A 27,247-nucleotide genomic window follows, 5' to 3' on the forward strand; every position below is an offset into this window, starting at 1 on the left:
TCGTTTTCTTTTCTTAGCCTCAGCAAGGGCCCTGAACATAGCAGGCCGGCTTTCAATATATGATTTAAAAAATCAACAGCAGCCACACACACACACAGCCTTGAGTTTTGCCTTACTGGCTAAACGATCGCAGGCCGATCACTCATCCCACCTACGCCTCGTTAATCCTAATGAAAAATATCTGCCCAAAAAAGGTCTGTGTGTGTTCATCAGTCAATACACCCGCCCAAGCCCCACGCACATCTTCGGCCGCACGAGCGGTGGATGTTTACTTTTCCCGAGCGGAGGTACGCGTCTTCCCCTTCCGGGGGCACGCCCGCCCGGCCCGGCCTCCTCTCAGCCCACACCCTCACTGCGCCCTTGGCCCCGGTCCCCCGGGACTGCAGGCGTGGGAGTCTCGGCCCCGCGCCGCTCCCTCCTGGAGCTCCGCGCCCTTCTTCCTTCCTCGCCCGGACGGACGCACTTCCGGCGGATGTGGGGGGGCAACGCCGGAAACGGAAGTGAGCAGTGAGTCCGAACGACAGGAACGGAGATTGGAAGGTTTTCAGAGCGAGCTGAAAATGGTGAGTGAATCCCCGGGCGCACCGAGTTCCCAGCGTACTTCGGACCTGCCCGGCAGGACCAGGCCGCCGCCTCCCAGCCCTTCTCAGTCCCCGTCCCGGGCCATGGCGGGAGGATGAGTCCGGCCTCAGGCGCCAGGATCTGTCGAGTCACGGGGTGGGGAACGCGCCGCTGTGACGTTGGCCGAGCTCGGGTCTGGTCCCACGGGCAGCGCCGAGGCTTCATACTCTTAAGTCTCCTTCTCTTCTTTCGGTGTGCGCCTTCGCGTGCTCAAGCTCCTCAAAAGACCCCGACCCCTTCCTTGTGGTCGGTGCGGAGCTGGAAAGGACACATCAAAAGTGCAACTTTCTGTTGGCGTTGCCGATTCTCCTCCACTGCGGGGAGCACTACGCACCTTCCCGACCCTCGGAACGGACTTTCATAACAAACCTGCAACTGTGGATCGCTTTTTAACCAATTACCTTTACTCTACAAACGTTTTTGGGGACCTTGTGTTATGTGAGATGGTGGAGGGGAAAAACCAGACAGTTGCTCATTCCTGTTTGTCAGCATCTTCACCATCATCTCCCCCCTTTCTTCCACTCTTTTTAACTTAAACGTTGTGATGTTTGGGAAAGACTCCTAAATCACCAGCTCTGATACCAGTATTGCTGCCAGGCCGTTCAGATCTGGAAAGCTGCTATGGGGAAACACTGATGATCCTTGTAAAGAGGTTTTGTAAACATTTTCTAGCGGCTAGTGATAATTAACTTTTCATAGATTTGTTTTTATCTGCTACTTTACTAGAAATACCAGGTACTAATCTTGATATTTGATTACAGTGGATCACAGAGGTCAGAATTCCCTGTTTCTTTCTGCATAGAAGAAAATTTCCTTCTGTGACTTTACAGTTAAACAGCCTATACAGGATATACATTTGGCAAGATTCCTGGAAAGATGAGTAAACAGGGCCAGAGAGGTTGTATGCGTTTTTGACAATCACATAGTAGGTTAGTGATAGTCCACACTAGATTCCAGATCCATTTCCTGATTGACCAAGATTTCTGTGTGGAGGGAATTGAAACCTGTTGTGCAGGCTCTTGAGTTCCAGGCTAAAGACCTTGCACTTTATTCTTCAGGCAAGACCTTGACGAGTCAGTAAAAGGTTTTTTAAGTGTTTGTCGGGGAGATTGTATATTCTAGGAAAAGGTAGGATATGCAGAACTGGAAAATGGAAGTGTACAGTCAATAAGACCCTTTAGGGTGCTGTGGAAGTTATCCAGTTGTGAGAGCCTAGATTAAGATGGTTGATTGATGAAACCCTGGACAGGATAAAGTACCTGATCAAATAAAATGTACAAATGATTTTAGAAATTAATAAAAAAGCTGGTTTCTCAGCATAGTTTTTTTTTTTTTTTAGAACAGTATAAGATCAATACCAAACTACCTGTAGCTGTTTTACATCTTTTTGCAGAATTGCAAGGGTATTGAACAACTAGTGGTTTAAAGTCAGCATCTTATGTTTTACATGTAACTTTTTTTTTTGCATTTTATTTGCTTCTCTAATCTGTCTTCATCAGACTGAGCCCTAGAAGGTAAACATGTATCTTTGGCATCTAACAGTATACCTGCCACATAGTAGATGCTTAATAAAATTTTGATGATTAAATGTTTTCATTATCTTTATTATATGCGGCTTAAGTGTCTGTTTGTCGCCGATAGCTTATTGGTTGCTTGCGTAACTGTACTAGCCAATGGGGTGAAGTTGCCACGGCTGAACGCAAATTGAGCGGGTCAGGGGGAAGGTGAACATTTGTTTGCATTGGCAATCATCTGTTTTACATAAAAACTACGTCTTAATGTAATTTCTTTTAAGAATGCCTCCTAGAAAATACAGCACTGAAGAGGAGAGAAAAGGAGCTAAAGCTGCACAAAAACGGCTTTCTCGACAAAAAGAAACCACTGAGCAGAGAAAGACAAGGCTTGCTTCAGTCGCAGAGCAGTCAATTTTATGTTGCCTGTTCAAGAGTTCATGAAAGAACGGACATAAAATTAAAAATAATTGATGGTCCTCTGCAAGGCGAGCTTAAAAATGATGGAAAGATCTACACAAGAAATGTTGTGTACAAAGAGATCTTTGACATGTGAATTAACATTTTATTATTTAAATCACCTTTATTTATTGAGCTAGAGGTGGCTCTTAAGAAATGTGCCGCCAGTGGTTTCCTTCATTGCACTCTACTTTAAGCAATTAAGCAAGTAGAAGGGGGAAACCCCATGGGGCACTAAGCAAAGGGGCATCCTCGCCACCTGCCCTGGGTAATTCAGTTTGAATTAGCAGACACCTTTGCACAAATCATTTTAATTACAATTTATAATATCTAGAACAGCGGTCATTTCGTATGACCGTCGGGCTTTCTAGTATTGTATAAATGTGTAGTGTGACACTTTACCAGTACCAAATGTATTGAGTCTTTTTTTTGTTTGACACTATCCTGATAAGGTACATTTATTTTCATAAACAGTATCCTCTTATAAAAACCACTCTTCCCCTTTTTTTAAGCTTCTGTGACTACTCTTTTCTAGCTATTCTATTCATTATTAATTCCATTTCCTTGTACTTCATTCTTGTTCTGAAGGAATGGTATTCCCCAAGGTTCTGTTCTCATTTTTTTCATTCAGCACTAACCATTCCAACCTAAAGGAGGGATGTTTCCAATGAAAGTAAATCTGATCATGTCATTACCCTTCAGAGCAGCAGTTCTCAACCTGTGGGTCGTGACCCTCTGAACTGCTGCTTCAGAGGCTCTCTATCAATTTCAGAATAAAACCAAATTTCTTTGCACATTTAAATCTTTTCATTTTGCCAGCCTTTATTTCTGCCTAACTCACTCGATTATTTATATTTTATACCTTTACTTATATTCTTCTTATTTTGTAATGCCTTTTAATCTGACAGCATTCGGAAATGACTTAGGAATTCTTCCTACCCTGACATTTGGTATTATTTATTGTACCATGTGTGTCATTCTAGCATAATGCTAAGTAAGGCTCATTGTGATTATCTATCTAGACTGGGCTCTTTGAAGGAAGAGACCTTATCTTTTCTCTCTAGTGCTTAAACCAGGGGTTGGGAACCTTTTTGGCTGAGAGAGCCATGAACGCCACATATTTTAAAATGTAATTCCGTGAGAGCCATACAACGACCCGTGTACATAAGGCATTATCCAATAAAAATTTGGTGTTGTCCCGGAGGATAGCTGTGATTGGCTCCAGCCACCTGCAACCATGAACATCAGCAGTAGGAAATGAATGGATTGTAATACATGAGAATGTTTTATATTTTTAACATTATTTTTTTTATTAAAGATTTGTCTGCGAGCCAGATGCAGCCATCAAAAGAGCCACATCTGGCTCACGAGCAATAGGGTCACAACCCCTGGCTTAAACCATGATTTTTACATAAGATCTGCAGTATGGGTTTTTATAAGGGATTTTTTTTTTTTTTGTATTAAATAGTATTCTTTATCTGTGTTGTAGAATACCAGAGGACTTGGATCTCAGCTAAAGGACAGTATTCCAGTTACTGAACTTTCAGCAAGTGGACCTTTTGAAAATCATGATCTTCTTCGAAAAGGGTATATGGGGAAGTTTCTGACTTTATAATAAACTGTTTCTGGAAATTATTTTTCATTATATTCTTGAAATATTTTGCTGGGCCCTAAATATATATATTTAATTTGGGAGTTAACAAGTAATATTCTTTAGACTGGAGGAGGAGAAATGGAGGCTTAGATATTTTCTTTCTTTTTTTTTCACATTTTATTTATTGATTTGAGAGAGATCGAGAGACGGGGGTGGGAGGAGTGGGAAGCATCAACTCATAGTATAGTATTTGCTTCTTGTGTGTGCCTTGGCTGGGCAAGGCTGGGGTTCTGAACCGGCAACCTCAGCATTCCCAATCGACACTTTATCCATGACTCTGCCTCAGGTCAGACTTAGATATTTTCTATAGCCGAAAAAGTGCCTTATCAGAGTAGTAAGTTCCTGGGAGAGGGCATTCTCCCACAAGATGTTGCCTAGTAGGGTGATTTGGTAGGATTCTTCACTTTGCTATTGATAACTTGGAGAGCCAGTTTATTAACTTACCTTATTAATTATTGGAGTGATTCACTTTATGGAGGAAATACTATAACATAGCAGTTCAAAGCATGGACTCTGGACTCAGGCTGCCTGGATTTTGACCCTGGCTTTGCTGTTTGCTAGATGTATGCCTTTGAGAATTTACTTAATTGCTCTATGTCTCATTGTTTTCATCTGTGAAATAGGGCTATTAATAGTATTATATTATTTTGAAGAATAAATGAGTTAGTAGTACATGAAAAATACTTAGAACAATACCTGACATTGGTAAACACTCAGTGTTAGCAGCTGTTACCTTTCTTTTCTAGCTTTAACACATAGTTATAACAGTTTTCTTTATGTTTATATATGTATAGGTCCTAATTTCCAGTACCAGTTATTTTTCTTGGCAGATTGCTTTTCTGCTTAATTAAATAATAATGCTTTCCCTACCATCAATGTACTGTGTCTTTTGTTGTTGTTTTTTTATTATTTTTTTGACTTGAGAGAGAGAAAGGAAGAGAAATAGAGTCATCAACTTGGTGTTCCACTTAGTTGTGCACTCATTGGTTACTTCTTATATGTACCCTAACCAGGAATCTAACCTTCTACCTTGGTGCCCCGGGATGACACTTTATCCACTGAGCCACCTGGCCAGGGCCAACATTCTGTGTTTTGAATTTTATATCTAATTTTAAGATATTTAGCTTGTACTGTAATAGGATGGCATTCTAATGGTGTCTGGGGGACAGACGTGATGACCCATTATTGTTTCTTCATTTTGTGTGAAAGATGCAGTATACAGCCTTTGGAACTGGAGATACAATTTGATTTATAGTCTAACCAAATTCATAAAGTAGCTAGTAACAAAATCTTGATGATTTTTAATTAATTTTTTCATTTGAAATGCTGCTTTTTCTTCCTGATCAGAGTATAACATTGCCACATCCACTTTTAGGATAGTATTTTTTACAAAGAAAATACTCAGTGAATTATTATTGCATGATTGCTTTTATTTTATTTTTTTTTAAATTCAGTGAGAGGAGAGGAGGCAGAGAGACAAACTGCTGCATGTGCCCTGACTGGGATCTACCTGGCAATCCCACTAGGGTGTGATGCTCTGCCCATCTGGGGCCTTTGCTCCATTACTCAGCTATCGAACTCTTCTTAGCACCTGAGGCGGAGGCCATGGAGCCATTCTCAGTGCCTGGGGTCAACATGCTCCAATGGAGTCATGGCTGCAGGAGGGAGAGAGGGAGGGAAGCAAGGGGGAGTGGTGGAAAAGCAGATGGGTGCCTCTCTTCTGTGCCCTGACCGGGAATCAAACCCAAGACTTTCATACACCAAGCGGATGCTCTACCACTGAGCCAACCCTCTAGGGCCATATTGCGTGATTCTAAAGTTTCTTTCAACTCTCAAATCCTATTTTGGATGGTAAGCTATTCATTTTGATGTATCCAGTGTAATAAACAACAGTGGCCTGGTTCTAGTTGTATATCACCTAACATAGTACTTTGTACATAGGAAGTGTTTAGTAAATCAAACATACTGTTTGACATGTGTTTATTAAAGATACATTAAATATTAATAGCACATTAGGCCTGAACAGAAGAGGTATCTTACATAATACACAAACATGTCTTCAGAGTAATAGTAATAAACATACTTTACTAAATTTTTTCTAGAGAGCAAGCATCATTTAACACCATTTTATTTATTTTTTTGACAGAGAGAGGGACAGATAGGGACAGACAGACAGGAAGGGAGAGATGAGAAGCATCAATTCTTCATTGAGGCGGCTTAATTGTTCATTGATTGATTTCTCATATATGCCTTGACCGTGGGGTACAGCAGACTGAGTGACCCCTTGCTCAAGCCGGCGACCTTGGGCTCAAGCTGATGAGCCCGTGCTCAAGTCAGCGACCTCAGGATTTCGAACCTGCGTCATCTACGTCCCATTTCGACGCTCTGTCTACCGCGGCACCACCTGGTTAGGCTAACACCATTTTTTAGAATGTTCTCTCTACTGAAGTCTTGACCATCGGTATCTATAATAGATGCATTTAAAAACAATTAGCATACAGTAAATTTGAATTTTTAAAATTTGACTTTTTTTCTTTTGGTGGATAGTTATATGAATTTTATTTTATTTTTTTTAATTTGTTTTTTTTAATTTTTATTTATTCATTTTAGAGAGGGGAGAGAGAGTTAGAATGAGAGAGAGAGAGAAAGGGAAAGGGGGGGAGCATCAACTCCCATATGTGCCTTGACCAGGCAAGCCCAGGATTTTGAACCCAGTGACCTCAGTGTTCCAGGTCAACACTTTATCCACTGCGCCACCACAGGTCAGGCTAGTTATATGAATTTTATACATGTATGTTTTCTGTCGAGATACAAAAGTGTCATCATCCCCAAAAACTTCCTTGTGCCATTCCACTATAGTTATACCTTTGATAGTTGTGATTTTTGAGCTTTTAATGTTGAGTGAGATGTAATCTCCCTTTTAAATGCTTATTTTCAGTTTTTCTTGTGTGAAAAATGAACTTTTGCCCAGTCATCCTCTTGAATTATCAGAAAAAAATGTAAGTATATTAACAGTATATTTATTTTTGTCCACTAGTAGAAAAATCTTTCAATAGTACATTTGTGGTTTCATTTATTAAAAATAGTTCTGGTGCAGAGCATGTACTCATGAAGAATTTGGGGTCCCATTTTTAATATCCTTGTATAATAGGCTGGTAAGGATATTAAAAATGGGACCCCAAATTTTAAAGAATGAGTGAATTACATCACAGGCTTTGAATTTGTTATACTGCTTTACTAACGTTCCCTTTCTACACATTCTTCTCTTTTTTTATGGATGTTTCTAAAGGTCCATCCACCTCTCTGTTCCTCTCGTAATATTTTTTTCATTTTATAATCTCATTTTATTTCTATGTTTTTGATGCCATTTTTTTGCTATAGACCTCCAACTCCCTATCTCTAGCCTTGACCTCTTTCTCAAGCCTTCCTTCTCCAAGGTACAGTGGGGCATATAGGCACAGTAGATTCACAGAATATGACCATATTTCCCAACCTTAAGGAGCTGAAAACTTAATCAGAGGACAAGCAGTGGATTAGGGGCTTCATAAGATGCTTAGAGGACCAAGGATAACCACCGGTGCTTAGGAAATGTGGAAGATTTTAGAAAGGAGGGTACATTTGAATAGTCTTACACCCTTGTTCTCCAGATAAATGGATGGGGAGGGGTTATACGAAAGAGCAATTAACCTGCACAGATTTTTTTAGACAATACAGAGGGTTTTTAAATACACGTTCAGAGCAACAAAAAAAGAGTCATTACTTGGGGAAAATGATGCACTGTTAACCAGAAAGCTAAGCTAATATATTCCTTTTTTTTTTTTTTTTTTTTTTTTTTACAGAGAGAGGGATAGATAGAGACAGACAGACAAGAACGGAGAGAGATGAGAAGCATCAATTATTAGTTTTTCGTTGTTCATTGATTGCTTTCTCCTATGTGCCTTGACCGTGGGCCTTCAGCAGACGTAGTAACCCCTTGCTCAAGCCAGCGACTTTGGGTCCAAGCTGATGAGCTTTGCTCAAACCAGATGAGCCTGCGCTCAAGCTGGCGACCTCAGGGTCTCGAACCTGGTCCGCCGCATCCCAGTTCTACACTGTCCACTGCGCCACCACCTGGTCAGGCTATATTCCCATTTTTTTGTTTTTTTTTTTCAATTTCTTCCTCTTTAGCAAGGAGAGAAATCTTTATAAGAAAGATTAGCACAAATAGTGTGATGGTGAAATTGAACTTCAAATAGGAAGAGAAAATAAAACAGCTTCTAATTGTCTAAGTGCATTTTGGTCTTATGCTCAGAAGTTGACTAAGAATATTAAGTGTTTTTCAAAGATTAGGTTAATCACAGAAAGCATAGCATATAAAGCAGATTGATGGCACAATAAGCTTTATTATCCTTATTGGATAGCTCATTTTAATGAGTGAGTGAATTACATCACTAATGACAGAATAATCTCAGGACTAAGCCAAAATCAAAATACTGCTTACACAGGAGATTGTAAAGTTTTGCATTTAGGTTCTAAAATGAATTACATTTAGATGAGGTAAACTTGATCATTACATAAAACTTGTTTTTAATGGACTGTAAGGTTATTATTATTATTATTATTATTATTATTATTTTAGAGAGGAGAGGGAGAGAGAGAGGAGAGAGAGAAGGGGGGGAGGATCTGGAAGCATCAACTCCCATATGTGCCTTGACCAGGCAAGCCCAGGGTTTTGAACCGGCGACCTCAGCATTTCCAGGTCGACGCTTTATCCACTGCGCCACCATAGGTCAGGCCTGGACTGTAAGGTCATTATAGGGTAGCAGATTATGTTAGCCACTGAAAAGAATAGTTAATGTAATCTCAGACTTTTATTAATAAGATAGTGCTCAAATCAAGGGAGTTTATACCCTTTGTTTTCTAAGTATTAACTTTATCATTAGGTATGGAATATTGATTCTGTTTTGAGCAATTCATGTTAAGAAACTTTTGACAAGTCTGAGTGAGACTGGCCAAAATGGTGAAGAGTAAAGATTTCATACCTCTTTTGAGACTCAGCTTACATCTCCTGCCTCTGTGTTGTCTTAATAATCAGCTAATGGCAGTTTCTCCCTTGAAATTCTGTGGCACTTATTATCTATTGTAAGTCCTTTAGCTTGGGCTGTGTCAGGGGTCCCCAAACTACGGCCTGTGGGCCACATGCGGCCCCCTGAGGCCATTTTTCCGGTCCCCGCTGCACTTTCAGAAGGGGCACCTCTTTCATTGGTGGTCAATGAAAGGAGCACATTGACCATCTCATAGCCAAAAGCAGGCCCATAGTTCCTATTGAAATACTGGTCAGTTTCTTGATTTAAATTTACTTGTTTTTTATTTTAAATATTGTATTTGTTCCCGTTTTGTTTTTTTACTTTAAAATAAGATATGTGCAGTGTGCATAGGGATTTGTTCATAGTTTTTTTAATAGTCTGGCCCTCCAACGGTCTGAGGGACAGTGAACTGGCCCCCTGTGTAAAAAGTTTGGGGACCCCTGGGCTGTGTAGTACTGCTTATTAGCTAAGTAAACTTGGGCAAGTGGCTTAATCTTTCCTTAAGTCTTTGTTTCCTCATCAGTCAAGTGTGGTTCATAATAGACCATCCCTCAACATGTGCTGGCTCATAGTATCTCTCCATGATTGAAACTGCAGTGGGGATAGTGAAGGAGATGACCGTCGTCTATACTAGTGGTCCTCAGCTAGGGATGATTTTTTCCCCCCAGGGGACATTTGGTAATGTCTGATTATCACAAGTGGTGTCTTAGGGAAGGTTCTTTGGTACTGGTTTCTACTGGTAGAGGCCAGGAATGCTGCCAAACATCCTGCAATACACAGGACAGTCTGCACTCACTGCTACGAAGAATAATCTGGCCCCAGATGTCTGTAGTGCCAAGGGTTGAGAAGCCCTAATCTATGTGTAATGTCTTTTCAGCTGGATTATATAACATACATATAGCCTATCTCCAGGGTAAACTTTCATTTGTTGTTTATCGCCACAGACTCTTAATTCTAATTATGTATGTGGTTGCTAATAATTAGTTAATTTGTTGTAATTTCAGTTTGATACCACATTATGAGGTGGGTATACTTATCAAAGTTTATAAATTAAGTTTTTTACATAAAATTTTATTTAGTTATGAGAATTACTATTAAAGGAAACTTCAAATAGAATGTCAGGTCATATACTCAATAAAATATTGCATATTTTTCCTAAATTTGGACCATCTGTCAGAATTTTGCTGTTAAGTTAAAGTAATTAAAAACCATATTGCTAGATATTTTACCTTCAGATTTTGTATGTGTCCTCCAGATCATGTCCCAAGTGGGTACTGATCTCTCAGTAGATTTTTGATCAGTTACCTTTGTTATTGTGACTTTAAAAAATCTTATGAATAGTATAGTGTAATAAAAAGTAATTACAGAGATCTCTTTACCTTATTAGCTCAGACATTTCTGATTGTTTAGAAAATCTTTTGAGCATATGCTTTTGTACTTAGATATTCACTACTAATTTTTGTCACTGCATGTAACTTTCTGGATCTCAGGCTATTTATACCTTCTCTTTACCAGTTTTGCAATAGTTGTAATCAGAAGTAGTGAAATGTGCTATGCTTTGTCAGTGTACTTTCACAATGTGAAAAATAGTTCTTAGTTTATTAGTTTTGTAAATCCAAACTTTAGGTGATAATTTGACATAGGCGAAGTGTACCTGTATGCTGGATGAAATATAGACATATATAGCCAAATTTTTGTTGAAGAAATTAGTGAAACTACTTTGTTTTTATTTCAGTTACGGATATTACAATTCTTCATCTTCTAAGTATTGTGTTGCAGGTGTATCGGTGCTGACTGTTTTGAATTCAGAATGTTGAGTGTAGCATTTAAAATTACATTGCTGTCTTTTGTAGTTCCAGCTCAACCAAGATAAAATGAATTTTTCTACGCTGAGGAACATCCAGGGTCTGTTTGCTCCACTAAAACTGCAAATGGAATTCAAGGCAGTGCAACAGGTGAGTGTATGTATGTCAGTATGTGCATCCCACATGTGTGCCGATACTGATTGGAATGACCCTTCTATTTAGTAACAGCTGTGCAAACCTGACCTCCTTTTCTACAGCTGATTCTACTTCCCCCTTTTAGGATAGGACCTCGATTCCTATTATAGAGAAAAAATAAGCCATTCAATGGAAAACTTCTTCAAATTATGGGCTCAGTGTCTGAAAACGTCCTTTCATCCACTCTTCCATTTCTTCTTTTAGAGGGTCATTGAACTTGAGACACCGATGGGACTGATCAAGTGGGGTCAAGTAGGCAGTTGGTTGAGTGTACCGGTTGTTCAGCAATAAGTCTTCTCAGAAACATCCTTTCCAGAATGTAAGAACTGTGCTGCTACCTGTGTTTTAGATTTGTTGGACCATATCACATGACTTCAGGGACTTCCCTTTTCATGGATCCTTTCTATACCTGGTATCTTCAACCTCTATTTGCTAGAACTCAGCAGCATTTACATACATCCCAACCTCTCTCTTTTATTTTTTTTATTTTATTTTTCTTTTCCAAGTGAGAGGAGGGAAGATAGAGATAGATTCCCACATGCACCCTGACCGAGATCCACCTGGCAACCTCCATCTGGGGCCAATGCTCTGCCTATTTGGAGCCATGCTCGCAACCGAGTTATTTTTAGCACCCGAGGCAGAAGCTCCATGGAGCTATTCTCAGCGCCCAGTCCAATGTGCTGGAATCAGTCAAGCCATGGCTGTGGGAAGTGGGGTTGGGGGAGAGAGGCAGAGAAAAAAGGGGAAGTGGTAGGGATGGAGAACTAGACTGTCACTTCTCCTGTGTGCCCTGACTGGGAGTTGAACCCAGGACACCCACACGCCAGGCAGATGTTCTACCACTGAGCCAACTGGCCAGGGCAGACCTCTGTCTTTTAAAACAAAGCAAACATTGTATCAATTCTAAACCCCTTTATAGCAACAACTGGCTCACTAAGTCTGCTTTTGCAGGTTGAGCTTTAAAAAGTTGCCTCCATTGCTACATATACCAGTACTTTATCAAGTATTCACTCAACCTGACACCTGTCACACCACCTAGACTGCTGCTACACGGTCGGCATTGCTATGCCCTCATTTTGCTGATCTCCTGTGGTATGGAACACTCATGGCGCCTGCCTTCTTTTGGCTGTTAGGGCACTGCCCTTTTCCTGATGTTCCTCCTTCTATAAGCCTTGTTCTCAGGTGTTGCTTTATAGGTTCCTTACCCCCGGCTCCCCTGTTCCCTGAAATACCAGCTTTGTTGGTACCTATTTTTGGTCCTCTCTTCATCTTCTTATTTCCTAGCTGTTCCTGGGACTTCAGTTATCATTGAGCTTTAAAGCTATAGGCCTCTGCAATTGGCAGTCCTGCAGGCACTTCAGCTTTCACACAGGTACAGAATAACGCATTGTTTCTTGCATACTAACTTATCATGTACGAACAGTTTTTCCTAAGGCAGAAATTGGAACATTAGCTTTGGTTATCTCACCTAGCACCTTGTCTCCCATTCCGTCCTCCAACATCCCCTCAGTTACCTCTTTATCCCATTGCAATTATGTGGGTCGGACCCTGACCGAGCTTCGTCTGGATTGCTGCAGCACCCAGCTTGCTGCCCACTACTCCGTCTGTGCACTCCAGCCAGGATAGTCTTTGTGAATTGCAGATTTGGTCGTGTCACTCCCCTCACTCTGCCCTCAAAGTAAACCCACCTCCTCACTCCTTGCAGTGTCGACTAATTTTGTTCTCTCCTTTTGGCTTTTGCACATATTCTTCCTACCACTGTGAATTCATTACTCTTAGCCAGGCAGAATTGTGTCTTTTTAATAAATTCTATTAATGCCATCACAAAGTCATTCTGGAAGCTGTTTTAGAACTTTTTTTCCAAGGACACACCTCTGAAAGCATGCTGGCTTTATGTCAGAGTTACCTGGATATGACCCTTGGCTCTGCCATCTACTAGTCTTGAGAACTTAGATACGTTAGAGACCTTTCTGAGCCTCAGATCATTTGTTCGATTCTCTTGTGAATTGGAGTTAGCAGTGAGAACAGGGTGAGGTGATTAGGACTATTCTGCAGATGAAGTGAAATACATACTTGTGCACAAAGTTGTTGCCCTCCCTTTTTATGCTCCTATGACTCAGAGTCCATCTACTTGTCACTCATACTTTGGGCCTAAACTGTTAATCCCACTTAATCCAAAAGTCTTTGTCCGGAATTGTGGCCCTTTTTTTTCTGGTCCCTGTTCCGTTGCAGTTCTTGCTTGTCAGAATGCACACCATGGCCTGCGCACCCTGCTGCTGATGCTCAGCTGTGGTCAGGCTGTGCCTGCCACCCCCTTGCTGCTGCATTGAATTGATAGGCTCCATTTCTGTTGCTTCCTCTTCTTTCTGTATCCCCTACTTTCTTTTTTCAATTTTGACAATTTAGAGAAATTTTTCCATGCCACAAAGATTTAAATAAGTCTGTAGGCCATTAGTACTCAAAAGTACTTTTAGCCTGCATACATTTTCTTCACAGAAAAAAGTATCTTAACTGCCCCCTTAGATTCTAAGTTATGATTACTTTAAAATGCTAGTATCAGCCCTAGCTGGTGTGCTCAGTGGATAGAGTATCAACCCGGCATGTGCATGTCCAGGATTTGATCCCCAGTCAGGGCACATATGGGAAGCGACCATCTGATGGTTCTCTTTCCATTCCTCTCCCCCTTATCTCCCTCTTCTCCTGCAGCTGGTGGCTCGATTGTTTCAAGCCTCGTCGGCCCTGGGTGCTGAGGATGGCTCAGTTGATTCGAGCATCGGCCCCACATGGTGGTTGCTGGGTGGACCCCAGTCCTGGTGCATGCAGGAGTCTGTCTCACTATCTCCTCTCTTCTCACTTAGAATAAATAAATTTAAAAAAATAAAGAAAAAATAAAATGCTAGTATTGTTTTTTTTTTAATTTATTTACTTATTTTTTTATTAAATTTAATGCAGTGACATTGATAAATCAGGGTACATATGTTGAGAGAAAACATCTCCAGATTATTTTGACCTTTGATTGTGCTGTATACCCCTCACCCAGAGTCAGATTGTCTTCTGTCACCTTCTATCTGGTTTTCTTTGTGCCCCTCCCCTCCCCCACCCCCTCTCTCCTTCCTTGCCCCATCCCCCCTACCCCCACCCCCCACCCCCATTGCCATCACATTCTTGTTCATGTCTCTGAGTCTCATTTTTATATCCCATCTATGTATGGATTCATATAGTTCTTAGTTTTTTCTGATTTACTTATTTCACTCCGTATAATGTTATCAAGGTCCATCCATGTTATTGTAAATGATCCAATGTCATCATTTCTTATGGCTGAGTAGTATTCCATGGTATATATATACCAAAGCTTTTTAATCCATTCGTCCTCTGACGGACACTTGGGCTGTTTCCAGATCTTCGCTATTGTGAACAATGCTGCCACAAACATGGGGGTGCATTTCTCCTTTTGGAGCTGTTCTATGGTGTTCTTGGGGTATATTTCTAAAAGTGGGATAGCTGGGTCAAAAGGCAGTTCAATTTTCAGTTTTTTGAGGAATCTCCATACTGTTTTCCACAGAGGCTGCACCAGTCTGCATTCCCACCAGCAATGCAGGAGGGTTCCCTTTTCTCCACATCCTCCCTAGCACTTACTCTGTGTTGTTTTGTTGATGAGCACCATTCTGGCTGGTGTGAGGTGATATCTCATTGTGGTTTTAATTTGCATTTCTCTAATGATTAGTGATGTTGAGCATTTTTTCATATGCCTATTGGCCATCTGTATGTCCTCTTTGGAAAAGTGTCTATTCATTTCCTTTTCCCATTTTTTGATTGCATTGTTTGTCTTCCTGGTGTTGAGATTTACAAGTTCTTTATAAATTTTGGTTATTAACCCCTTATCAGACGTATTATCAAATATGTTCTCCCATTGTGTAGTTTGTCTTTTTATTCTGTTCTTATTGTCTTTAGCTGTGCAAAAGCTTTTTAGCTTGATATAGTCCCATTTGTTTATCCTGTCTTTTATTTCACTTCCCCGTGGAGATAAATCAGCAAATATATTGCTCCGAGAGATGTCGGAGAGTTTACTGCCTATGTTTTCTTCTAAGATGCTTATGGTTTCCCAGCTTACATTTAAGTCTTTTAGCCATTTTGAGTTTATTTTTGTGAGTGGTGTAAGCTGGTGATATAGTTTCATTTTTTTGCAGGAAGCTGTCCAATTTTCTCAACACCATTTGTTAAAGAGGCTGTCTTTACTCCATTGTATTTCCTTATCTCCTTTGTCAAATATCAGTTGTCCATAGAGCTGTGGGTTTATTCTGGGTTCTCTGTTCTGTTCCATTGACCTATATGCCTGTTCTTATGCCAGTACCAGGCTGTTTTGAGTACAATGGCTTTGTAGTATAACTTGATATCAGGAAGTGTGATACCTTCCACCTTATTCTTCTTTTTTAAGATTGCTGGCCTGACCTGTGGTGGCGCAGTGGATAAAGCGTCGACCTGGAAATGCTGAGGTTGCTGGTTCGAAACCCTGGGCTTGCCTGGTCAAGGCACATATGGGAGATGATGCTTCCAGCTCCTCCCCCTTCTCTCTCTCTCTCTCCTCTCTCTCCCTCTTTCTCTTTCTCCTCTCTAAAAATGAATAAATAAAATAAAAATAATAATAAAAAAAAGATTGCTGAGGCTATTTGTGTTCTTTTTTGGTTCCATATAAATTTTTGGAATATGTGATCTATATCTTTGAAGTATGTCATTGGTATTTTAATTGCTATTGCATTGAATTTATAGATTGCTGTGGGTAATATAGACATTTTAATGATGTTTATTCTTCCTAACCATGAGCACGGTATATGCTTCCACTTGTTTGTATCTTCCTTGATTTCTTTTATCAATGCTTTGTAATTTTCCAAGTACAAGTCTTTAGTCTCCTTGGTTAAGTTGACTCCTAGGTACTTTATATTTTTGGTTGTAATAGTGAAGGGGATTGTTTCCTTAATTTCTCTTTCTGACTGTTTATTGTTGGCATATAAAAATGCCTCTAATTTCTGAGTATTGATTTTATATCCTGCCACTTTGCTGAATTCATTTATCAGGTCCAGTAGTTTTTTAACTGAGACTTTACGGTTTTCTATATACAATATCATATCATCTGCAAATAATAATAGTTTTACTTCTTCTTTTCCAACTTGAATGCCTTTTATTTCTTCTTCTTGTCTGATTGCTGTGGCTAGTACTTCCAGGACTATGTTAAATAAGAGTGGTGAAAGGGGGGAACCCCTGCCTTGTTCCTGATCTTAAGGGGATTGCTTTTAATTTTTGCCCATTGAGTATGATGTTGGCTGTGGGTTTCTCATAGATGGCTTTTATCATGTTGAGGTATGTTCCCTGTATTCCCACTTTGCTGAGAGTTTTGATCATGAATGGGTGCTGGATTTTATCAAATGCTTTTTCTGCATCTATTGAAATTATCATATGGTTTTTCTCCTTTTTGTTTATGTGATGAATCACATTGATTGATTTACTAATATTGTACCAGCCTTGCCTCCCCAGAATAAATCCCACTTGATCATGGTGTATGATTTTTTCCATATGTTGTTGAATCCGGTTTGCTAATATTTTGTTGAGGATTTTAGCATCTGTATTCATCAGAGATATTGGCCTATAGTTTTCTTTCTTTGTGTTGTCTTTGCCTGGTTTTGGAATCAGAATTATGCTCGCCTCATAAAAGGGGCTTGGAAGTCTTCCTTCCTCTTGAATTTTTTGAAATACTTTGAGAAGGATAGGAGTTAGTTCTTCTTTGAATATTTGGTAGAATTCAGTTGTGAAGCCATCAGGCCCCGGACTTTTCTTTGTTGGGAGTTTTTTATAACTGTTTTGATCTCATTTGGTGTAATCAGTCTGTTTAGGTTTTCTGATTCTTCCAGATTGATTTTTGGAAGATTGTATGTTTCAAGGAATTTGTCCATTTCATCTAGGTTGTCTAGTTTTTTGGCATACAGTTCTTCATAGTATTTTCTTACAATATTTTGTATTTCTGTTGTGTCAGTTATTTCTCCACTCTCATTTCTAATTTTATTTATTTGAGTCCTCTCTCTCTTTTTCTTGGTGATTCTAGTTAAAGGTTCATCAATCTTGTTTACCTTTTCAAAGAACCAGCTCCTAGTTTCATTGATCCTCTGTATTGCTTCTTTAGCCTCTATGTCATTTATTTCTGCTCTGATCTTTATTATTTCCTTCCTTCTACTACATTTGGGCTTTACCTGCTGTTCTTTTTCTAGTTCTTTTAGATGCAGGGTTAGGTTGTTTATTTGAGCTTTTTCTAGCTTCTGAAAGTGTGTCTGTAGTGCTATGAACTTCCCTCTCAGTACTGCTTTTGCTGTGTCCCATAAATTTTGAGTTGTTGTATGCTCATTGTCATTCGTTTCTAGGAATTTTTTTATTTCTTCTTTTATCTCATTCTTAATCCATTCGTTATTTAACAACCTGTTATTTAGTTTCCATGTGTTTGAGAATTTTTGAGCTTTTCTGTTGTGGTTCATTTCTAGTTTCATGCCGTTGTGATCGGAGAAAGTGCTTGATATGATTTCAATCTTCTTAAATTTGTTGAGAGCACTTTTGTGCCCTAACATATGGTCTATCCTAGAGAATGTACCATGAGCACTTGAAAAGAATGTATATTCTGCTGCTTTTGGGTGAAAGGTTCTGAAGATATCTATTAAATCGAGTTGATCTAGTGTGTCCAATAAGTCTGCTGTTTCTTTGTTAATTTTCTTTCTTGAGGATCTATCTAGTGATGTTAGTGGGGTATTGAAATCCCCTACTATTATAGTATTCCTGTTGATCTCACCCTTTAAATCCATCAAAGTCTGCTTTATATATTTAGGTGCTCCTATATTAGGTGCATAGATATTTATAATAGTTATATCTTCCTGTTGGATTACTCCCTTTATCATTATGTAGTGGCTTTCTTTATCTCTTGTTTTAAAGTCCAATTTGTCTGATATAGGTATTGCTACCCCAGCTTTTTTTTCATTTCCATTTGCATGGAATGTTTTTTTCCATCCTTTTACCTTCAATCTATGTGTATCTTTTGTTTTAAGGTGTGTCTCTTGTAGACAGCATATGTAAGGGTCCTGTTTTCTTATCCACACAGCTACCCTATGTCTTTCGATTGGGTCATTTAATCCATTTACATTTAAGGTTATTATTGATATGTAGTTGTTTATTGCCATTTTATTCTTTAAAGCTGTATTCCTTTTTTGCTATATTTTTTCCCACTTTAATCTGTTTACAACAGGCCCCTTAACATTTCCTGCAGCATTGGTTTGGTTGTAATGAATTCCTTGAGTTGTTTTTTGTCTGGGAAGCTTTTTATTTCTCCTTCGATTTTAAACGATAGCCTTGCTGGATAAAGTAGTCTTGGTTGTAGGTTCTTGTTCTGCATTACTTTGAATATTTCTTGCCATTCCCTTCTGGCCTCAAGTGTTTCTGTTGAGAAGTCGGATGTCATCCTTATGGGGGCTCCTTTGTAGGTGATAGCTTTTTTTTCTCTTGCAGCTTTAATATTTTCTCTTTATCACTTAGCTTTGGTATTTTAATTATGATGTGTCTTGGTGTAGGTTTCTTTGGGTTTCTCTTTAATGGAGTCCTTTGTGCTTCTTGAACTTGTGAGATTTTCTCCTGCTTTAATTTAGGGAAGTTTTCAGCTATGATATGATTGAACAAAGTCTCTATCCCTTGTTCTTTTTCTTCTTCTCCAGGAACCCCTAGGATGCAGATGTTATTTCTCTTCATGTTGTCACAGAGCTCTCTAAGTGTTTACTCAGACTTTTTGAGTCTCTTTTCATTTTTCTTCTCTGCTTTCATGCCTTTATTCCAGTTGTCCTCCAACTCGCTGATTCGATCCTCAGCTCTATCTATCCTGTTTTTAATCCCTTCCATTGTGGTCTTTATTTCTGATACTGTATTTGTCATCTCCGACTGATTCTTTTTTATACTTGCTATTTCTTTATTTAGGTGTTCATAATGACCATCCATTGTTGTTCTAAGATCCCTAAGCATCCTTACAATCATTATTTTGAACTCCGCATCTGGAAGTTTGATTATTTCCATATCACTCAGTTCATCTTCTGAAGGTTTCTTTTGGATTGCACTTTTTTGTCTTCTCATTGTCTGTGTTTTCTTTGTAGAGTTGGTTGAGTCTAGGCTTGGTGTTGTCTGCCTCCAGTTTTCAGTTGTGTTATTTCTAGGTCTTCTTGGGTTGGTATCAGCTATTATTTGTAATCCACTTTCGGAGTTGGGTAGCTTTAAAGTCTTGATTTGTTTGTTTTCTTAACAAGTCATAGTCTTGTTTACTGATCTCAGCAGGGGGCTTCCTTGAAACTGTATCCAGGAATGCGGTGGGTGTAACCTGAGATTCTGAAGTCCTCTTCTGCCAGGACTAATCTCTCTGTGGGCAGGGTGTTTTCTCAGCTTCAGTAGGGGGAGGTGTATCTTAGATCTCCATGGAGACCTGAGTTACTGCCCCTCCTCCCCACTTCTTGTTTTCAGCTGTGTCTTGCTGCGCTCATTGGAGCTAGAGAGATGTCTGGAGATCTCTGATCTGAAAGCAATTCAGTACTGTTTTGTGGGGAAGGATCAGTCCCTCCCCCAGCTATGGCCGCCTCCAGCACGTATGAGTCAGCTTTTTTTAGATCATCTCCTGCATTCCTTAGCCCCTCACAGTCTGTCCCTCTCTCTTTCCTTTCCACTTGGGAGATAAGCTGGTCTTTTCAACACACCTCGCTCCCTGGTCGCCAGGCAAGTGGCTGTGAGCAGTATTTTCTGCTCTTTTCCCTGGGGTGAGATCCCCTCTGGGCTCTCAGCCTCCCCCTCCCCCCTCCGTTCCTGTAAGCAGGGGAGATTCAGGCGCTCCCTACCAGGTTTGTTGTGCTTCTTCTTTGCTCCTTGGTTTTTGAGAGCTGTTCTTGTAGTCCAGAGTTGGTTTTTCACCCTGATTTTTCCTAAATTCGCTAGTATTGTTTTGTCACTGACTATGTATTACTCTTTTGTTGTTCCTTTGGCAATATCTAAAACTGTCTCCATTGATTTAAATCATAACTTCCAGGTAACAAAGAACTGAAAAATTGAAAATTTGGTTTGTATACATTAAAGTTTGTAAAGTACCAGCTATGTGCCAATGACTATACTATATACACACTTTACTCTGCACCATTCTACAAGTTTGAGAGGGAGATGGTGTAATCTCATTTCATAGATAAGGAAACCAAGGATGAGACAGATGAGGTAACTTAAAGTCCTAGGATAGGCAAGTAGTAGAACCACAGTTGGAATCCAGCTCTCTCTGATTTTCAAGCCTTTGCTTTCTCCACTATACTTAAATCCAGCTCTCTCTGATTTCAAGCCTTTGCTTTCTCCACTATACTTAGGTACCAGTCTATGTTATATTTACTTAATAGTTGCAAAAAGTAGATAACACTAGTTCAGGGTGGTACTGTGTTTTTTAAAGGCCCCATAAGTATTTGATCTTCATTTCAATTATCAGTATTGTTTGAAAGGATCATAACTTACCTTTATACTCTGAGCAATACAAAACAACATACAAAGTGAAGTAATTAGTTTACTAAGTAATGCTTTCATTGAGTTGGAATTTCTTCAGGAATTTGATCATCCCACATTTTATTAGAAACTAGACATAGTGTTCAGCTCTGGGACTTTGCATTTCATTGGATGGAATATGCTGCGGTTTTCCTGGGCAGAAGTAAGGTCCCCAAATAGGTAAAAGCTTGTTGGCATTACTACATGTTAATAAAAGTACAATTCCAGTGTCTTTATATATTTTGTGTCAAGTTTGGAGGAGCTTTTTGAAACTTGGTTTGAGCCTAAAATAAGAATTGTTTTTTCTCCCCACTGGTTATATTGATATTTTTTAGTTTTTTGGAGTTTACAAATAAAGAACATGAAATTAGATTCTACATTTTCCCCCTTGGTTTTATTCTAATCTTGTGCTTGCATACTTTTATCGAAGGTTCAGCGTCTTCCCTTTCTTCCAAGCTCAAACCTTTCACTGGATATTTTGAGGGGCAATGATGATACTATTGGGTTTGAAGATATTCTTAATGGTAAGTGTCATTCAGCACCTTTTTCTGGAACCCCAGTAATGTGCAAGGCAACAGCAGCAACAAAAGCACAGCATCCTTGTCCCCATGAGGCTGATTGCTGATTGCCTTCACTTGAGTTATTCACTGCCTAAGATATAGTTTAATGGTAACTGTTTTCTAACTGGTTTTAAAAGGGAAAATTTTTTGTAGAATTCTGAGATTATAGTCATATCGTCATATCATCTCTCCTGTTCTGAGGATAAAGTCTGATACATTAGTCTAATATAATGTAATTACATTAATTTAAATAATGATTGTTGTCTAATCATTCACAACATTTGTGGGAGATTTTTAAAACAACTAAAAAAATAAAAGTTTTCTTTAAAGAATATCTGCCCCCTAAATAATTTTTGTGCTTCTGTAGATGGTGAGTAGGAAGGATCTGTCATCTTTAACAAAATTCCCTGAATAATTATTTTATGTACAAGATATAGGACTTTTAAGTAAGAACAAGACACACATCCTCTATTAGTAATAATAGCAAGCTCTATTTACTTTGGTTCTGAAGAAGATAGACAAATATAATTCTGTCCAGTATTGCCTCTGCTGATTATGCCTTGGCAGTTCAGGAGAAACAAAACTCAACAGGGTTAAATTGTATAGTTTTGCTTGGCTGCTGATGTCTAGTAAGGAGATGCTGTGGACACAATAGAAGTCTGATAAGCCTCCTCTTCGAGAATCTTTTCTGAGGGAGCTTTCTGAATGCAGGAAAACCTGGAATTCCTAAGCTTTGCCATTGAACTTAGACCTCATTTAAAATTATTAAGGTGATAGTTCAGGTTTTTATATTCTTATTTTTTAATTAGTTACAAAAATGCATTCATTTTAAAAATCAACTTCTGTGATTCTGTCTAAAGAAAGGGAGTGGACTTAGAGCATTTACTCAGTCAGTCCAACATTCACTGTGTGCCAAGTTCTTGGCTAGGCTCTGATGATACAGTGGTGAGAAAACAGACATCTACTTTCTAATGGAGGTAAACACTAAACAGGTCAAACACAAATAGTTAAAATTGTGATTACATTGTAGGAATAAAAAGGTTAAGGATAGTTTGTTGTTAGGTAGAAGAGGTAGGCACCTCTGAGAATATGACACAAAGTTGATTCCTTAAAGGTATTTGAGTTAGTTGCGCTAAAGGTAGAGGGAAGAGTATGTCAAGCAGAAGAAGCAGTATGTTCAGGGTCCCCTACCTGAGAACAGTTAAAGTACTCTGAAAGGTTGAAAATGCTTATCCTACTTATAAGCTAACAAATTAGCTTGCCATGTTTCTTGGATACTGGCAGAAGATAAAACTCCTAGAGACAAAGGACAGTTTATTGCAGCAATAGCAGTAGCCAGAGTATCAGCTTTTTAAAAAATTTCCTGAGCCCCAGTTCCCACAGGCAGCAAGAAGAGGGTCAGGTTATGCCTGCATATATTGCAGGGAGAGGAACCCCACCTCAGGTCAGAGCACCTGAGTCTTTAGGCATTCAGCCTGCCTGTTCCTCTGTCTTCTGAGACTGTTTACTTTAGAAATGGTCTTGGAAGGAATCTAGAACAAAGGCAAGCTGCATCAACATCCAAGATTTGGGAATCATGAGAGATCCATAGAGAATTGTCTCCCAGCACACAGATGAATGTTAAGAAGGCCCATGTGGCAGAGTGCTTGAAAAGTAGAGAGTGGAATAAGGTGAGATTGAAAAGCTAGGATGAGCCATGGCTTTATAGATGTTTATTCGCAATGCAGTGGATAGCCTTTGGATGGTTTACGCAGTGATGTGATGCAATTTCACATTTTAAAAGTTCACTATCTTGAGGGCATCTTTTTATGTTCATTCTTTGCCTTTCTCTAAGATAGACATGAGCTGGAAAAGTCCCCTGATCAGGTAGGTGATTTTTTGTCAGGCTGAGACCACTGGCATAGCACTTTGGGTAATTTTCCTTTGGGGAACTATGACTGCCCTAATATGTGGGCAGTTTATGGCTTTACCCTAAGGCCTTCCCTTAGCTGTTACTTCTGCGTAAAGTACTTCTTCCTCCTCATTTTCAGATCCCAATCTAAATGTCACTGCTCCGGAGAAGCCTTCCTTGACTACCCAGTCTAAAGTAGTCTCCAGTCACTCTGTCACCTCACTTTAAATCTTTGCATAGCACTTATTTAGTGTTTTTCTTTCTTCTTATTTCTTGTTTCAACTTAAACACAAATGCCATGAGAGCTGGGGCCTTGTCTTTTTAGTTGTTGTGTCCCCAGTGCCTCATGTGCTTGGTGCCTAGTAAATGTTAAAGCTCTTGCTCATCACACTGTCCTCATCATTTTTGACCCAGGAGGAATTTTTATGTCTATAATGAGGGAGTGGTTTGTTAATCTGAACTCTGTGAGAACTGTTAAACTGAGATAGAAATCTGTGTATTTCTCCAGTTGATGTTTTGTAATGTGTTGGAGGCAATGAGGGTTTTACTCAGTCATCTGTGAAGTGCTTGGCCAAGACCTATCAGTACCTTTTACAAGGAAGGGAAGGGCAGGTGAGGAGGCAATAGTAAAGCCAAAAAGACACTTTTCCTTAATGCTGGAAGAGGCCTTCCATTCACAGCAGTCCCTCACTTTAAGATGAGGAGCAGACTGAACCAGAGGCTTGCTTCTGCTCTGAGTCTCACAGTGCTCTTGTGGCCAGGCCAGCACTGGAGGCCACACCTCACTTATGTGATGTGCTCTATTCTGGGGCAAGTGGTTGATTTAAAAAGTCCATATTTAAAATCAAAAGCTTGAACCACAGAGTTTAAGAGAAATTGTTATCTAAATTAACATATTCTTCATTTAAAATTTTAAAACTCAGGCCCTCCATGATTACCCCAAACCCATTTCTCGCCCTCTTTCCCTGGTTTCCTGCAGTTGTTAGTATATGTCCTGTGTGTCTTCATACAAACACATAGAGTCAGGAAATAATTTGGCATTGTTTGGTGTTCGTTTTTTAACACATTGGTATCCTACTGTGTAGCTTACACTATGCATGATACAACAGTACGTTATTGATGGGTGACTGCATTTTTCTCATTAACATAAAACAGGGCTGCAGCAAATATCTTTGCCTATTCTTTCTACTCAGGTGCACAAATTTAAGTTTAGAGTTTGAATATCTGTCATATACCTAGCAGTTTATTAGTAATTGTAGCAGTATCAGTTGTTGCTAAGGTTACTTTGTTGTATGTCAAGTGTGGAGAGTAGAGTATCCATTGCTGAACTGATACAATCCAATCTCTTACTAGGTCCAGGGAGAAGCGTCCAAATTGATCAGTTACTGTTGGTAATAGTTACTTTAATGTGAATGGATGTTTATTTTTACAAATTGAATTTACAGTTTAGTTCATTGGGTTTTTATTCTGCTTTTAGTTCTATGTTTCCTAGGAGGCAAAAAGAAAATAGGCTTTATTTGTCTCTAGGAAGCTTACTCTTAGTATTAACTTTAAAGTTCTTTTAGGTATATTACTAAAGTTAAAATTTTACAAGAGTGAAAATTGTTTAGGTTGTCTTATGTGTATGTCTCTGCAGCAGAGCATAAAAAAATAGAGATAAAATATTTTTGCTGTTTGGATTTAGAGATGGCTTCTTCTCCATGGTCCTTTTTGCAGACAACCACACCAACCCCCCCCCCCCCCCCCCCCACACACACACACACACTACCTATGGTCCCAGGCAACCACTGGGCTGTTTTCTATCACTTGAGATTATTCTTGGCTTGTTCTACCTTTTCATGTAAGTGAAATCATTGAATTTATCTTTTTGTGAGAATCTTTAATATGTGTGTTTCTGTTTATTTTCAGACCCATCACAAAGTGAACAAATGGGAGAACCGCACTTGATGGTGGAATATAAACTCGGTTTAATGTGATGCAGTGTGCTGATCATGGAAATGAGGGGCTATGTCTTGTCTATAGCTGTCTTTTTACTATAATTTTATGTACACAACATTAAAAGTACTGACACATAAGAATTGTTGCCTAAATAGTATCTGATCATTTGAAATTATTTGGGTCTTTGGTTTATGGCCATGTGACAGTTGAAAGCACTAGAGATGATTTTAAAACTGCTGATTTATATGAAAACAGTAGTCTTCTATATCTTTAAAAAAGTGTGCTAATGGCTATTAAAAACTGACAGCAAGTTCCAGTTTAGCCTGTTTTCTAGGTATTCTATAAATAGGATTTCGAATACCATCTTCAGCCTTTGCATCTGCAGTCTTCCGAGGGGCCTCTTTCAGAGCCAGCACCGTAGCTGAGTTCAGTGCAGCACCTCAGATTACGTAGTCAGGTATTGTTAGTTTTCCTTGTTTCAGTATAGTTCATCAGTGCTCATGAGAATAATAGCTGCTTTATTGACGCTATTCTTTCATTCTTTCGTGTTGAAAAGTGCAAATTCAGTTGTTTTGATTTTAGTCCTGTCTTTAAAGTGAAAAATAAAAGCAACCAGCAGATGTCAAAGTGTTGTACTACATAGATATATATCCTATAAGACGTTTAAATTAAAAGCAGATTTCAACACTCCCGTATACACACACTACATTTTCATGAACAAATTACATTATAATTTAATTAAAAATAAATCTTCCCTATAGTTTTTTCTTATGAGATATTCTTTATGAACATGGTGTATAAAAATTGATGATTTTAAGATTTACTTGGTCATCTTGCACTAATTTTAAAACATTTTAATTACCATTTTTTAAATATATTTTTGATAAAGGGTTAATATCAGAAGTACATGAATAACTCATACAACTCAACAAAAAAATTACCCAATTAGAAAATGGGCAGAGGTTCTGAATAGACATTTTTTTTTTTTTTTTAATTTTTTTCTGTATTTTTCTGAAGCCAGAAACAGAAGAGACAGACAGACTCCCGCATGCACCCGACCGGGATCCACCTGGCACGCCCACCAGGGGGCGATGCTCTGCCCCTCCGGGGCATTGCTCTTTTGCGACTAGAGCCACTCTGGCGCCTGGGCAGTGGCCGAGGAGCCATCCCCAGCGCCCGGGCCATCTTTGCTCCAGTGGAGCCTTGGCTGTGGGAGGGGAAGAGAGAGACAGAGAAGAAGGAGAGGGGGAGGGGTGGAGAAGCAGATGGGCGCTTCTCCTGTGTGCCCTGGCCGGGAATCGAACCCGGGACTTCTGCACGCCAGGCCGACGCTCTACCACTGAGCCAACTGGCCAGGGCCTGAATAGACATTTTTTGAGGAAGACATACATATGACCAACAAATATAGGAAAAGATGTTCAGTATCACTATTCACAGGGAAATGCAAATCAGAACCACAGAGAGATGTTACCAACCTCATAGTCCTGTGCTTTTGGTCCCCAGAATCATCTTGATTAAATGAGTCACTGGTTTTTCAACTGAACACAATATTGCACCTGTCCTCTAAGGGCTGGGGACATTTGACAATGTTTAGAGGATATTTTTGGTTGTCACATTTTTAGGGGGACCACTGCTGGCATATAATGAGTACGAGCCAAGGATGTTGCTAAATATCTGACAGCATATAGGATGTGGACTTAAGGTCATGTAAAGAAAGTAGTAAAGGAAGATGATGTAAAATACTCCTAATTCATATTGAAACAGTAGCCTTCTGTGTCCAAGAGTCACTACCGAATATTGTATAACTGTCTATATCCAGGGTTTGCTTCCAGCAACCAAGAATCATTTTGATTCAAAATGTCAATAGTAAAAAAAAAAAATGTCAATAGTGTCAGAGTTGATAAAGCCTTGAGATAAACCAAATGACATATTTTAATTGTTTGACTATTGAGATTAAGTTTAAAGTCATTT

The 27,247-nt window shown here is 39.3% G+C and overlaps 1 protein-coding gene across 3 annotated transcripts; it reads left to right on the plus strand.

Moving 5' to 3' along the window:
* On the plus strand, positions 1-25,416 carry POMP (proteasome maturation protein). Of its 3 annotated transcripts, none has more exons than XM_066369269.1 (6): positions 1-563; positions 4,081-4,178; positions 7,184-7,244; positions 11,165-11,266; positions 12,596-12,683; positions 21,318-21,391. In XM_066369269.1, exons 1-6 carry the CDS (start codon positions 171-173, stop codon positions 21,377-21,379), a joined length of 804 nt encoding a protein of 267 aa, XP_066225366.1. In that variant the 5' UTR covers positions 1-170; the 3' UTR covers positions 21,380-21,391. The 3 variants fall into 3 exon arrangements, with proteins under 3 accessions (XP_066225366.1, XP_066225367.1, XP_066225365.1); XM_066369268.1 differs by lacking the exon at positions 12,596-12,683 and adding an exon at positions 25,247-25,416 and having other exon boundaries at positions 156-563; positions 21,318-21,411; XM_066369270.1 differs by lacking the exons at positions 12,596-12,683; positions 21,318-21,391 and adding an exon at positions 15,747-15,916 and having other exon boundaries at positions 2-563.
* Positions 25,417-27,247: the final 1,831 nt, after the last annotated feature.

Source organism: Saccopteryx leptura, chromosome 2, assembly GCF_036850995.1.
Source record: "Saccopteryx leptura isolate mSacLep1 chromosome 2, mSacLep1_pri_phased_curated, whole genome shotgun sequence".
Classification (NCBI taxonomy): Eukaryota; Metazoa; Chordata; class Mammalia; order Chiroptera; family Emballonuridae; genus Saccopteryx; species Saccopteryx leptura.

Coding starts and splice junctions, on each gene's coding strand:
- POMP (XM_066369268.1), top strand. CDS start 171: ATGAAAAATATCTGCCCAAAAAAGGTCTGTGTGTGTTCATCAGTCAAT. Junction 4,179..7,183: donor CATGATCTTCTTCGAAAAGG/GTATATGGGGAA, acceptor GCTTATTTTCAG/TTTTTCTTGTGTGAAAAATG. Junction 21,412..25,246: donor GTTTGAAGATATTCTTAATG/GTAAGTGTCATT, acceptor GTTTATTTTCAG/ACCCATCACAAAGTGAACAA.